The sequence below is a fragment of the Xenopus laevis genome, chromosome 1L (assembly GCF_017654675.1).
Source record: "Xenopus laevis strain J_2021 chromosome 1L, Xenopus_laevis_v10.1, whole genome shotgun sequence".
NCBI lineage: Eukaryota > Metazoa > Chordata > Amphibia > Anura > Pipidae > Xenopus > Xenopus laevis.
Genome location: NC_054371.1, coordinates 163,179,703 through 163,193,528, shown reverse-complemented (window position 1 = coordinate 163,193,528; position 13,826 = coordinate 163,179,703). Strand labels below are relative to the sequence as shown.

At 37.3% G+C, this 13,826-nt stretch overlaps 1 protein-coding gene across 2 annotated transcripts in view; it reads left to right on the top strand.

Annotated features, from left to right (window-relative positions):
- The window catches only part of LOC108715897 (scavenger receptor class F member 2), a 105,775-nt gene that overhangs the window by 66,072 nt on the left and 25,877 nt on the right, over positions 1-13,826 (top strand). For both annotated transcript variants that reach the window (XM_018261446.2, XM_018261438.2), the window contains exon 7: positions 4,104-4,207. In XM_018261446.2, the coding sequence (XP_018116935.1) occupies positions 4,104-4,207 (104 nt within the window). The remainder of the gene's footprint in view (positions 1-4,103; positions 4,208-13,826) is intronic.

The window sequence follows — 13,826 nt, the reverse complement described above, 5'->3', positions numbered from 1 at the left end:
TTTCAAATATTGGGCGAAATTAAATTGGATAAGAAAAAACAAACATCTTTTTGGTTTATGTTAAGAAAACTCTATATTCATTTATGGGAAAATCTTTCACTGAATAATATTCATCAGAATCTGTGCCATTATCAGAAACATTATTACTTTATATTATTTTCTTAACTATGAACTCTACCTGTGTAATATGTTTGGAATAGTGATGTGCGATACCCGCTGGTCGGGTGGGTTCGGGCCGACTTCTGGGTTCAACTTTTATAGACGTGCTCCCGCACCTGGTCGGGTGGGTTTGGACCGACCTCGCACCCCCTTTTTCGGGTCGTGGGCAGGTCCGGGTTGAGCTCTTCTGCCTGCTCTCCCCGCCTGCGACCGTACAATGCTGGCTTCTGACTTCCGGGTTCAACTTTTATAGACGTGCTCCCGCACCTGGTCGGGTGGGTTTGGACCGACCTCGCACCCCCTTTTTCGGGTCGTGGGCAGGTCCGGGTTGAGCTCTTCTGCCTGCTCTCCCCACCTGTGACCGTACAATGCTGGCTTCCAACTTTTATAGACGTGAGCCTGCTCGCCCACCCCTTTGTGACATCATCGGCAGCACAGGTCTATAAAAGGAACCCGGAAGTCGGGTTTGGGAGGTTGGAAGCTCGGATATTGGGCGGGTGTGGGTCAAAATAAACATGACCCGCACATCACTTTGGAAGGTATCACCTACAGAGAGCCATGTAAATTTGTTTCATGGTTTGTTAGAAAGAATCAGTGGTCAGGTTAAAATAAATATAGACTGTAAATATGCAGAGTTAACCACACTGGGGATAGACTAACCGTGTAATGCATACAGGAAAAGGCTTCTTCAAAATAAAATTCATTGCTCAAAGCGCCTACAATAAACACTACTTCAAGTATTTTTGGCTGGAAAAAATATTAGCCCTGTGTTTTTTACAGATGAGGAAATGTCATCTTGATAAAACAGTTAACCACATGATGTCTGTTCATGTTTGCAGCTGTTTTTCTTTCCCCCCCTCTGTTATTGCTGCTTGGTATTTTATAGAAACGCACAGCATCTTATGAGCACTTTGATCCCTTTAAAATGCATTTTATGAAACGAAACCCACCATAAAAGTGTGCAGCTTGGATCTTCTTTGTAGTGAACTGCTGGATACCCAGTCTGCAGAAATTTGCTTTAAATATCCTTACAGCAATTGAATGAAATATCATACATTCCGGTCACTTAAGCACACTTTGACTGAACATGTCTATCATTTTGACACAGATTTATATAATTTGATTGGCCATGGTCAGTAAACGAAATGAAGTTAGTAAAATTATAGCATTAATGGAGACGTTTTCCCTTGGAACCATTCATCTGAATGAGGGAGACTATAAAGACATAAGTCAAACAAAATAATAACTGGTAATGCAGTGCATACATACTTTTTATCTTAATTATAGCTCAACTGTTGAAAGGGGACTTTGGAATTAATATAACACACAGAAGGTCTTCTATGACTATGGTAACATGTACAACTATTAACCAGGTAGTGTTTAATGGTCTATAGTTTGAAACCCTGGTTGCTAAGGGTTACAAAACCTGGAGCTTATTGTATCTGTTTTTGCTAAGTAAGACAAGAGTATTTGTTTCTGAAATCAGGGCTACCAAATTTGAACTGAAATGTGAGCACGTTAATCACTAAACGTATGCATGCTCCAGTGGTTTTTCCTTGAGCATAGGTTTATGCGATTCCCGTTTGGTATAATTCTCACATTCTGGACTGTTTGCTTAAGATGTCAGAGTTGATCTGTAATCACAATCCATTGTATTACCTAAACTTTCTCTTTAAACCAATCATATGCTTTATTGCTATTCGCTCATAGATATGGAAACATTTTCCAAAGAATGCAGTGATGATTTTAAGGCATATTGCTTATGGCACGTTTAAGGCATATTATATTAACCATGTATAGATTCTGTTTCTTTTTCTTGTTATGAGCAAATAAGGGGACTCCTGTGTCTAGTACAGTATATATTTATTGCAGAAGCAAAATGATGCTATAAGACAAACATTGCAATGAAAAAATGTATGTAGTTACATGCTGGGGGTTATTTATCAAAGTCTGAATTTATCTCAATATTTTCTGCTACAAACTTCAATCAAATCCGCTCGGGTTTTTTACACATATTTATCATTACATTTTCTAGAAAATTAGCTTTCTGGGAAAAAAATAGATTTTCATGATTTGCAGATTTTTTATCAGATTTTCACAGTTTTTTCAGATTTCTTATGCTTTTTGGATGAAAACTTCGGATTATTGCCCAGCGCACATCAAAAAATCATTGGGACTTCTCCCATTGACTTATATGCAACCTTGACAGGTCTGAGATGCCGGATTTTCAGATTCTGACTTTTCCATCCTCAGGGTTTAATACATTTTGAAAAAAATCATAATTTTTTTTTACTAAAAATTTGGATTTTATACAAAAAAAAACACACATTTTTCAGGTTTTTGGCATTCGGAGTTTAGTAAATAACCCACTATGTGTTAAGAGACACAGCAGAAAGATAGTCCTGCCCATAATGCTGCAATCTAATCTAATATAATTCTATACAACTAAATATGTTTGCTACCTACTGAGGCTCTCTGACAATGCTCCTGGTATTTAAAGCATGACCTCTATACCCTTAGCCTTTTTCTTTTGTGTTTATTAAATATGCTCAAAATCCAAAATCTTGCTAGATATGTGCATCAAAGGGCTTTGTTCTGCACTTCATTTTACTGTCCTACATGCTACTCTAGTGGCTGAACCACCTACGCATTGTTGGTTTGTAATACATGCAAAATGGTGCATTTTGGATTGATATAATAAAAATGTGAGCTTCCAATGGAGTGCAAAGCAACTAACCTGTCTTTAGATGTGTTTCAAATTTTAAATCTTGACCACAATAAATTTTAATGCATGCTTGTGTGTTTCGTGTTGGGGTCCCACCTGCACATCTCATATTGTCTACATCACCAGTACAATTTTCCCATTGGTACCTTGGGGTCACCTGCTGTACTGAACTGTAATAAATATGTTTTCTTAGCTACAATAAAAAAGATTTGGCCCTACAGAGCCTGTACCATCTACACTTCCTTGATGACTGCCCTACGCTTGAACCAGATGTCAATCCTCCACATTCACCCATTATCAATATATTTAGGACTTTAAGGGGCTGTTCACCATCCAAAAACATGTTTCAGTTAAGATTTTTCAGATTCTTTTCCAGAAATAAAGCATTTTTTCAATTACCCTCTCTGTTTTTTTTTATTTTTTTTCCATTTTGCCAGAATTGAAGTTTAAAGTTTAATGTCCCTGTCTGAGAACAACTGAGCTGAAAGAAAGAGTTGGAATGTGAACAACCCCTTTTTTAAAGGAAAACTATACCCCCAAAATGAACACTTAAGCAACAGATAGTTTACATCATATTAAGGGCCATATTAAAGAATCTTACCAAACTGGAATATATATTTAATTAAATCTTGCCCTTTTACATCTCTTGCCTTGAGCCACCATTTTGTGATGGTCTGTGTGCTGCCTCAGAGATCACCTGACCAGAAATATCCAGCTCTAACTGTAACAGGAAGAAGAGCTGAAGCAAAATACAGAACTCTGACTGTTAATTGGCTCATGTGATCTAACAAGTATGGTTTGTTGGTATGTTTGTGTGCACAGTGAATTTGTACGATCCTAGGGGGTAGCCCTTATTTTTTTTTTTTAAATGGCAATTTTCTATTTATGATTACCCAATGGCACGTACTAATATCAAAGTATATTATTATGAAAATGGTTTATTTACATGAAGCAGGGTTTTACATACTGTATGAGCTGTTTTATGTAATATCTTTTTATAGGAACCTACATTGTTTGGGGGTATAGTTTACCTTTAAGTAATTGTGTGCAAAAAAGCTACTAAAGAGACTGTCCATATATTGCAATATATATTTTGGGCATTTAGCTGTGAGGCATGGGTTCACTTTTATTGTAACACAGATACAAGCAGTTGGCAAATTTTATTTTCAGTTGGGCAAATAAATGGCATTGTAACCATCCTGTTTTCTTTTATTTCCAGCTGCAACATGACGTGTCCGCCAGGGCAATTCGGTGTTAATTGTGACCAGTATTGTAACTGCCATGATGATAAATGTGACCCAGTTACTGGAGCCTGTCACATGGGTAAGCTTCTAATGTGGTACAAGTCAAACAGTATAATGATTTATATGGGGTACACACTTGTGTTTATATACTCCATGTGTCTTATTCTATAGTGACAAATGTTATGCACAGAGAGGTCTCCATTTCTCCTACCTTCTGTAGTTAGACTTAGAAATGCTCTGCATAATCAAACAGAATAGTCCAGAATATTGAACTAACCCATGGGTTGTCTGTAAATCTCCACTCAAAATCAATCCATCCAATGGCTGGATTGGATACATCAAATTTAGGGATGTCGCGGACTGTTTGCCGGCGAACTTGTTCGCGCGAACATCGACCGTTCGCGTCCGCCGAATGTTCGCGAACGTAACGCAACGTTCGCCAATTTGGGTTCGCCTTAGCTGGCGCTTTTTTTTGCCATTTCTCCCCCAGACCAGCAGATACATGGCAGCCAATCAGGAAGCTCTCCCTCCTAGACCACCCCCACACCCCCTGGACCACTCCCCTTCCATATATAAACTGAAGCCCTGCAGCGTTTTTTCATTCTGCCTGTGTGTGCTTGGAAGAGCTAGTGTAGGGAGAGAGCTGTTAGTGATTTGAGGGACAGTTGATAGTAACTTTGCTGGCTAGTAATCTACTTGATACTGCTCTGTATTGTAGGGACAGAACTCTGCAGGGATTTGAGGGACATTTTAGGTTAGGTAGCTTTGCTGGCTAGTAATCTACCTTCTACTGCAGTGCTCTGTATGTAGCTGCTGTGGGCAGCTGTCTGTCCTGCTGCTGATCTCTCATCTGCATCTGTTCTTCAAACCACTGCCACCTAGCTGTGTGAGCTTTTTCACATTCTGTCTAAATATCAATAATAATACCGTCTCCAGAAACACCACCTGAGTGACGTAGTGTGATTTCTGCCCTTTACAGCACAAAACGCAGCGCTGTGTCAACAATGGATTTTTTAGAAACATATTTGCCCTTGATCCCCCTCTGGCATGCCACTGTCCAGGTCGTTGCACCCTTTAAACAACTTTAAAATCATTTTTCTGGCCAGAAATGTCTTTTCTAGCTTTTAAAATTCGCCATCCCATTGAAGTCTATGAGGTTCGCAACGTTCGCGAACCGTTCGCATTTTTGTCCGGACGTTCGCGAACATGTCCGCGAACATTTTTTCCGACGTTCGCTACATCCCTAATCAAATTAAACATATTAGGATTGGACACAATATCATACTTAGAAGCCTATTTATGAAACCATAAAACAGTCAAAAACACTACACATCAACATTTTATCTCAGGCTATCACCATGTAAAATATGGTGTATTTATCAAGCTGTTGAAACATTAACTTACTTTATGGGAGAATGTAATAAAAGTCAGTAATGGAAAAACTATTCACAATGTGAAAAGTTTTGCCTTTGCGCGAACAAATTTTGCTTTGCGCGAATTTAATATATCTTTTGCGAACCCGGAAACTGTTTGCTCCAAAAGATTATGACACCTTCAACCACTTCTTAAGAGTGCGCAATTAATTTGAACGATTCGAATGTTGCCTATTCACTCGCAGAAAGATTTTTATAATAAATTTCAGTTGGTCTTTTTTTCTTCTAATTTCGAAGTTATGGGAGGTCAAAAAAACTCCCATTACTTCAAAATTCGACCCTTGATAAATCTGCCCCTAAAGGTACTGTAAATGCCACATACATAAACGTAACTAAAGGACCTTGAACACTTCTACCTGTACTACCTGTTTAGGCATGAGCATAAAACATGACAGTAGAAAACCTTTAAAATTATATAATTGTGGGGAGCATATAAATCTGTCAATTCAGAGTTATTTGCCAAAAAAGAACACCATATCTTGTGTGGGATTTGGAAGTCACTTCTGGAAAATTATCTATTCATCCTTTGATAAGAATGTAAAATATTTAATCTTTCCTTCAATATATATATATATTTTGAAAATATTTGACATACTATAATAGTTTGTTGTTTGTAGGTTGGGTTCAGTTAAAATACATTTATATTATATAATATATATTATTAAAAAGGAATTTCTGTTTTATGAAATGCTAAGAAGAATATAGAATATCATATAGGGGTTGCAATTTTTAACCAAGAATCTGGGTTTAAAGGAAAACTATACCCCCAAATGAATAATTAAGCACCAGATAGTTTATATCATATTAAGTGGCATATTAAAGAATCTTACCAAACTGTTATATATATTAAAGTAAATATTCCCCTTTTACATCTCTTGCCTTGAACCACCATTTTGTGATGGTCTGTGTGCTGCCTCAGAGATCACATGACCAGAAATACTACAACTCTAATTGTAACAGGAAGAAGTGTTGAAGCAAAAGACACAACTCTGTTAATTGGCTCATGTGACCTAAGAAGTATAGTTTGTTTGATTTGTTTGTGTGCACAGTGAATCGTATGATCCCAGCGGGCAGCACTTATTATTTAAAATGACAATTTTCTATTTATGATTACCCAACGGCACATACTACTAGAAAAGTATATTATAATGAAAATAGTTTGTTTACATGAAGCAGGGTTTTACACATGAGCTGTTTTGTGCAAAATCTTTTTATAGAGACTTTCTCATACAAAAATTTACCAACATTTTTCTCATAATTTTAACAAAACAAATTCGATCAAACTCCCATCCACGATTTTACCTTATTTATTAATAAAATAACTTGAGAACTCAAATCGTACAAATTTTTAGTATTTAACTTCCAACTGCCTAAAAAACAATGAATTTTTTGGATTATCGTACAAAACCCAATGCAGACAATGATATCTTCAAATTTGAAAGGGTACATCTATCATCGACTTCTACACAACCTCAAAAGGTTTGTGATGGATTATTTTCAGATTTGGATTTAAAGCAGCTTTGGGATATAATAAAGCTCGAAAAATTCTATTTTGTTTTTTCCTCGAAAAATTTGAGTTTTCCCGTTTAAAAGCTTGACCAGAAAAATTCAAGTTTCAATAAATAACCCCCTTAAGGACTAAACCAGGTGAGAATTATTATACAGATAAAATAGGAAAGTTCAACTTGTGTCTTACTAACCATTGTCATTCTTAAATTCCAGCATTTTTTTGCTTTTGGCTCATTCAGTTATAAGATTTTAATTAAAGAATAAGATGCAATAAAATGTATATGATTTTACAGAAATTACTTTATTGGGTTAAGTTTATTAATTAGGGATGTTATTTTCCAAACCTTGATTTTTTTCTGGTTGGGCTTTTTGGGGCAAAAACTAATTTTTGAGATTTATTATACCCGTTGCTGCAAAAAGGCCAAATCTGAAAACCTGGCATCTCCAACCTTTTGAGATCAAGTATAAATCAATGGCAGATATCCCTATCCCAATTTAAAGATATCATGGTCTGCATGGGTTCAGCATGATAATCTGAAAAATTTAGGGTTTTCAAAAAAATTTTTTCAAAACTAAGGGGCCGATTCACAAAGGGTCGAATATCGAGGGTTAATTAACCCTCGATATTCGACTGGAAATTAAAATCCTTCGACTTCGAATATCGAAGTCGAAGGATTTTAGCGCAAATAGTGCGATCGAACGATCGAAGGATTATTCCTTCGATCGAACGATAAAATCCTTCGAATCGAACGATTCGAAGGATTTTAATCCAATGATCGAAGGAATATCCTTCGATCAAAAAAAGTTAGCCAAGCCTATGGGGACCTTCCCCATAGGCTAACATTGAGTTCGGTAGCTTTTAGATGGCGAACTAGGGGGTCGAAGTTTTTTCTTAAAGAGACAGTACTTCGACTATCGAATGGTCGAACGATTTTTAGTTCGAATAGTTCAATTCGAAGTCGTAGTCGTAGTCGAAGGTCGTAGTACCCCATTCGATGGTCGAAGTAGCCCAAAAAACACTTCGAAATTCTAAGTTTTTTTTACTTCGAATCCTTCACTCGAAGTTAGTGAATCGGCCCGTAAATCTAGCAATTTGGCAGTAACGCCTAAAAATGTATATGATTCGAGATTCTAAGTTATTTCCCGACCCGACTTTTGAGTTATTTTATTGACAAATAAGATAAAATCATGGATGGGAGTTTGGTTGAGCTTGGTTTAATAAAAATATGAAATAAATTCCAGTTTTAGTAAATAACTCCCAAAATGTACATCTTGACAATCAAGTGGACAATATATATGGTGAAATAAAAAATGTATGAAAATGCTACAGTATTTATGTGGGTGTCTATGATTAATTACTGCATTTAATTTGTTTAGTTGTGGTTAAGACTGTCAGCTCTTCAGTATAGATACCATTTTCTTTCTGTATTCATACTTATCTTTGTACAATGCTCCAACAAAATGTTTCCTCTGTGAATACAACATAATAGCATTGGATATTAGAATATTATCAGTATTCCTGCTGTGTTTGAACAAATGAGCTCTCCTGAGAACACATACCAAGATGAGCTCCCTAGAGCCACAATAAAGAATCATACTTTGCAAAATAAAAAAAAGATATGCAACATTCGTTCCACTGCCGGGGTCACACATTCAGACTGTTCTACTTCTCTTTTCCTATGCAGTTTCTTTTCGAGGATGATTTCCTTCTGGAAACAATTTAAAAAAAAACCTCTACAAGTAGTAGTTCATCACATAAATAAATATCCACACGAATATAAGAAAAGATTATTTTAGAACAAATTGTGTAATGTAAACCAGTTAAAAAATATGCATCACATGAGAAATGTCAAAAAATCAGGTCTAGATAAACTATGATAATGAGCCAGGTCTGTGCTCCGGAACCAAGATGAAATATTACACTCCAATCAGTTAGCATATGTAGGCGCTGAAGTGTATCTGGAGCAAATATCCTCCTGGGTGGAATTCTTCTGACAGGCTGCAGCAGCGATACAAATTAAGTAGAGATATGCATTTTGGAGACATAGTCTGGTAAACAGTCAATTATACTTCATCACCAATAATATAAATATTCCACTTATTATGATTATCCTTTATTTATGTAGCACCAACAAATGCATCAGCCTTATAAAAAGGTTTATCACATCATTCCCTGCCCCAAAGGCATTTACATTATCCTGCACCTTATAGTCGGTTTGATGACTTGGACCTCTCATTACAACTTTTTAAAAATGAACACAGAATATATCTACTCCCACTGTGCTCCACTTGCTGCTTATATTTCTAGCTACCATTTCTGTATTACAGGATTAAATACTACACATTGACATATATAGGGTGTCAAAAAAAAAACCCACAATCAATTTGTAAAGCAACATTTACACTGATCTGTAATTAATTGCAGGAACTTGTGGGGAAACAGGACAAGGACATTGTGATGTATAATTCCAAATTGCTCTTGATTTGGTAGGAGAATCTAAGTTTTGAAACCTGTAAAGGGCAAGGCTCTCCTCCTACAATTTGCAGGCTTTGGTTATATTGTGGTATGGCTGTATGTAATCAGCCATAAATATGCAAATCCAAAATCCGAACATTTAAATTTAAAAAGTCAGACAAAACTAGATTAAACGATTTGACCTTAATTATTATTAAAAAAGCACAAATTGATTGGTTTGGGAAAAAATAGTCGGGCTAATTCCAGCGCAGACTACAGAAACGTCAAAATAGGATTGGGACCTTTCCCATTGACTTATATACAACCTCGGCAGGTCTGAGATGCCAGATTTTTAGATTTAGACTTTTTGCAGCCTCGGAGTTTAATAAATAACCAAGATTTGAGGGTTTTTTTCCTACTAAAAATTCGGATTTTATAGTAAAAAAAACCCTCAAATGTTTCAAGTTTTTGGTATTTGGACTTTGATAAATAACTCCCTCAATGTTATGGACTGGGGTGAATGGATTAAATTATCTGATTTTGTAAATTTGAAATGGTCCTTACTGAGTAAAATGGAACTCACTTTGATGAGACTAGAGATTCTAAAATAGCTGCAGATGAGAATACACAATGACAGTGCTAAAGACTTCTGCTTCAAGAGCTATAAACACTGCAGACCTAGCAAGGCTTGCACAGTAGTTATATACACCTGCCCCTCCACCATTTGCATCTGACCCTAACCCTGTACCCTAACCCTCTGTATTTAAAGAGTCAGGAGTCTATAAAAATCACTAACTGGAGGTGGAAGCTGGCACAGTAAAGTTGTGGGATGTGAAGGAAGATCTCAGACAAGAACTCACACGCTGTTGCGTGTGCGGAAGTCGTCCTTAACCCAACCCAACCTGCGGGTTTCAGGCCGGCCCGCACATCACTAATGCACAGGTTTCCAAGTGAAAATGGGGACAGTCAAAACTTCATGCCCTATATATATATATATATATATATATAGTTCTAGATTTAAAAATACATTGTGAAGAAGTTATTTAAGAAAAATAATTTGTGCTCCGTTAGAAGAAAAATGAGCTTTGAGTAATGATAAACAGGTGTTCCGATACAGCTTGGAAAAGCTCTCCAGTGGGTAAAACAATGGAAACACCAAGGGATGTTAGTTGGCATGCTGTTTGCATTTTATTTTTGTTTTTTTACTGTCAATAGATCACTCATAATGTTTTCTTGGCAATATTTTCATTTTCATCCTTACCATAGTACTGCTGAAACAGCACAGGGAAAATTATGCCTGCTCTGGGTTTCTTTTCCCACCAGCGTCACTCAGTAGGGAAGATAAAACAGATCATACTAATTATTCACTGCTCATTTAACTAAACAGCTTTGCTGTTAACCCTAAAATGCCATTGTGCTAAATCCATTGGTATGTATAGTATAGAAATACATGGAAATGGGAATTATTTGTAACGATAAGTTACCCTGGGGGTCTAGTGGCTCACCCTGTAGGCAGGACACCCGCCGCATGCTTCTTTCTCCCTTCAGCGCTGGTTCTGCTATGGCGCATGTGGCCGTCCGCTTCCAGGTCTATGCGCCGCCGTGATGACGTCATTGTGCATAGCCGTGAAATTCAAAGTATTTAAAGGGCCTTTGAATGAAAAAGGTTCTTAGGTTGTTAGGTTCTATTAGCTAGTTCCTGGATGTGTAATTCTGCTTGATCTTCTGTTATTTGACCCTTGCCTGTTTGCCTGACTATTCTGAACTCTCTATCCTGACCCTAGCCTGCCTGATTATTCTGAACTCTCCAACCTGACCTTTGCCTGTCTGCTGACTATTCTCCAATCCTGATTCTAGCCTGCCTGACCATTCCTTAACTCTACCTGCACCGAGCCGGCCTGTGTGACTATTCTCTACTCTGCTTGTGCTGGCCCGGCCTACCCGTCCACGTTACATTGTCTGGCCTGTCATTGGTTCTGGATTCTGGATTGGTTCTAGCATTGGTTCTGGATTTAGGGTGTATGTTTTATTTGCATATAACAGATGACTTTATATGTCTTAATAATATTGATAAGCACATAAGTGTGTTGTTGTCTGTGGATAGAGCTGGAGCTAGGAGCGTTTTTGTGTAATTTAGCTAGAGTAGTTATTTGTGGCTTGTTTTAGTGCAAATGAAAGTTGTGGTCTTCAGTTTAATGTTTTCCCTCTTCTGAGATTCAAGTCTTGGAGAGAGGACAAAGGAGCTTTTGGACACCTTCCAGGATCAGGTCCAGCAGTGGTTCATTCCCCACCAGCCTCAAGCAGGAAATGTGGTGTGTGTGAGAATGGGTGCAACATGCTGGCTGCACCAAGGCCAACTGACCACAGTTCCTTGCTACACACATGTTTTCAGCCTCGTGGTGCAAAAGAACTATCTGGGGTTGGGTAACCTGCTGGAGAAGGCATATAGGGTTTGAGATTTCTTTCGCAGGTCCCCCGGCAGAGCAGTGGTAGCAGATGAGGCAACTCTGCCAAGTATTTCACCAATTTGAGCTGGTCACATGCTTTGTTAGCAGGGACAAGGTGTGTTTGTAAGTGATGTCATGCCCCATGTTTTTCTCCTTAAGCACACATAAAATGGCCTGCTAGATGAAATTGATGTGCCTGAACCCATTGAATAATAAAGTTAAGCAATAGGATGCTAGAAGTTGAACAAGAAGGTTTCACCCTCTTGTTGCTCTAATTAACTCCTTTTATACTCTTTTTTTCAATACCTGTATATTACCCTTTGAACTGCCGCAATTACTGCTGATTACTAAATCAGAGGCAAGGTTTAAACGCCACCCATATCATGTCCACAACACATTGAGTAATTCGATTCAACAACTCATGCCGGCAACCAATGAAAATACACAAAGATTTGGACCTTATTGGCTGCTTATTAACTTGCAAAGACAAGTGCCATTACTGTTTATTCTCCACCGTAAAATGTATCCTCCTCCAGGACTTACTTTTTCTGTCACAAACATATTAACACACAACAGACTTCTACTGCAGTCTACTTCTACTACCACATACAGATACTTACTACTAAGTATCTGTATCCTAGTAACATTATCCTTCTTAACTACAACTTGCTTTGATCTCTGTAGAATCAGACCTCCTCCCTTCACCATAATACAACCACCATTTTGCATATTGTACACTGAGATTGTATTTCCTCTTTCAACCACCTTTCTCCTTCCTGTCTCCTGTACTCTTCTTCTCCACTTCTCCTGGACAGAAATTATTCTCTCTCCACATCCCTCTTTATTTCTAGTCTGACCATATCATTTTTCACTTCCCTCTCTTTCCTGAGCTGTATTTCCTCTCGACTCCCCCCCATCTCTCTTGGTCAGGCATTATCACTTTTTTCTGGTTAGACCTTGCATGCACCTCCTCTTGTCTCTTCTAGTCAGGCTGAATCCATCCTCTGCCTCCCTTCTCTTCTAATTAACTTGTCATGTTTAGAAGTATTACGTGTAAGCCAGGTGAAAGCAAGCATCCAAAACATGAAGAAAAAGTTTTAGATGGTGTTTCAACCACCATTTGTTTATATAATTATGTGGAATTTTGTATCTTCTGCTTATTGCTGGCAGTCTAACTTGTTCTGCTTCTGACTTATAATAACATGCATGAGTATATATGTATTTATCAAAGGTCAAACTAAAAATAAATAACTGGGCTGATAACATAGTTCCAAGGTTGAACTTTCTGTGTTATGGCTGTAATGATTATAAAGTGGGAAGAGGTTAAACAATTAGGGGCAGATTTACTAAGGTTCGAGTGAATTTTCAAAGTACAAAAAGTTTGAATTTCAAAGTAATTTTTTTAATTCAACCATCGAATAGGATACTACAACTTCGATTCGAAGTAAAAATCGTTCGAATATTCGACAATTCGATAATCGAAGTACTGTCTCTTTAAAAAACTTTGACTTCAATACTTCACCAAATTAAACCTGCTGAATTGCTATGTTAGCCTATGGGGACCTTCTACAAACTTTTTCTAAGTCTTTACACATCGAATAAAAATCCTTTGATCGTACACTAAAATCATTTGAATCGTTCGATTTGGATTTAATCGCTCGATCAAACGATTTTCTTTCGATCGTAGGATTGCCAAATTTGGTGCAAAAGACTTTGCATTCAATATTCGGATTCGAAGTTTTTCAATTCGATGGTCGAATTTCGAAGTTTTTTGTACTTCGAAATTCGACCCTTGATAAATCTGCCCCTTTTCAGCATATTTCAGTGTGTCACTGAGAAAAAAATCATTACAGA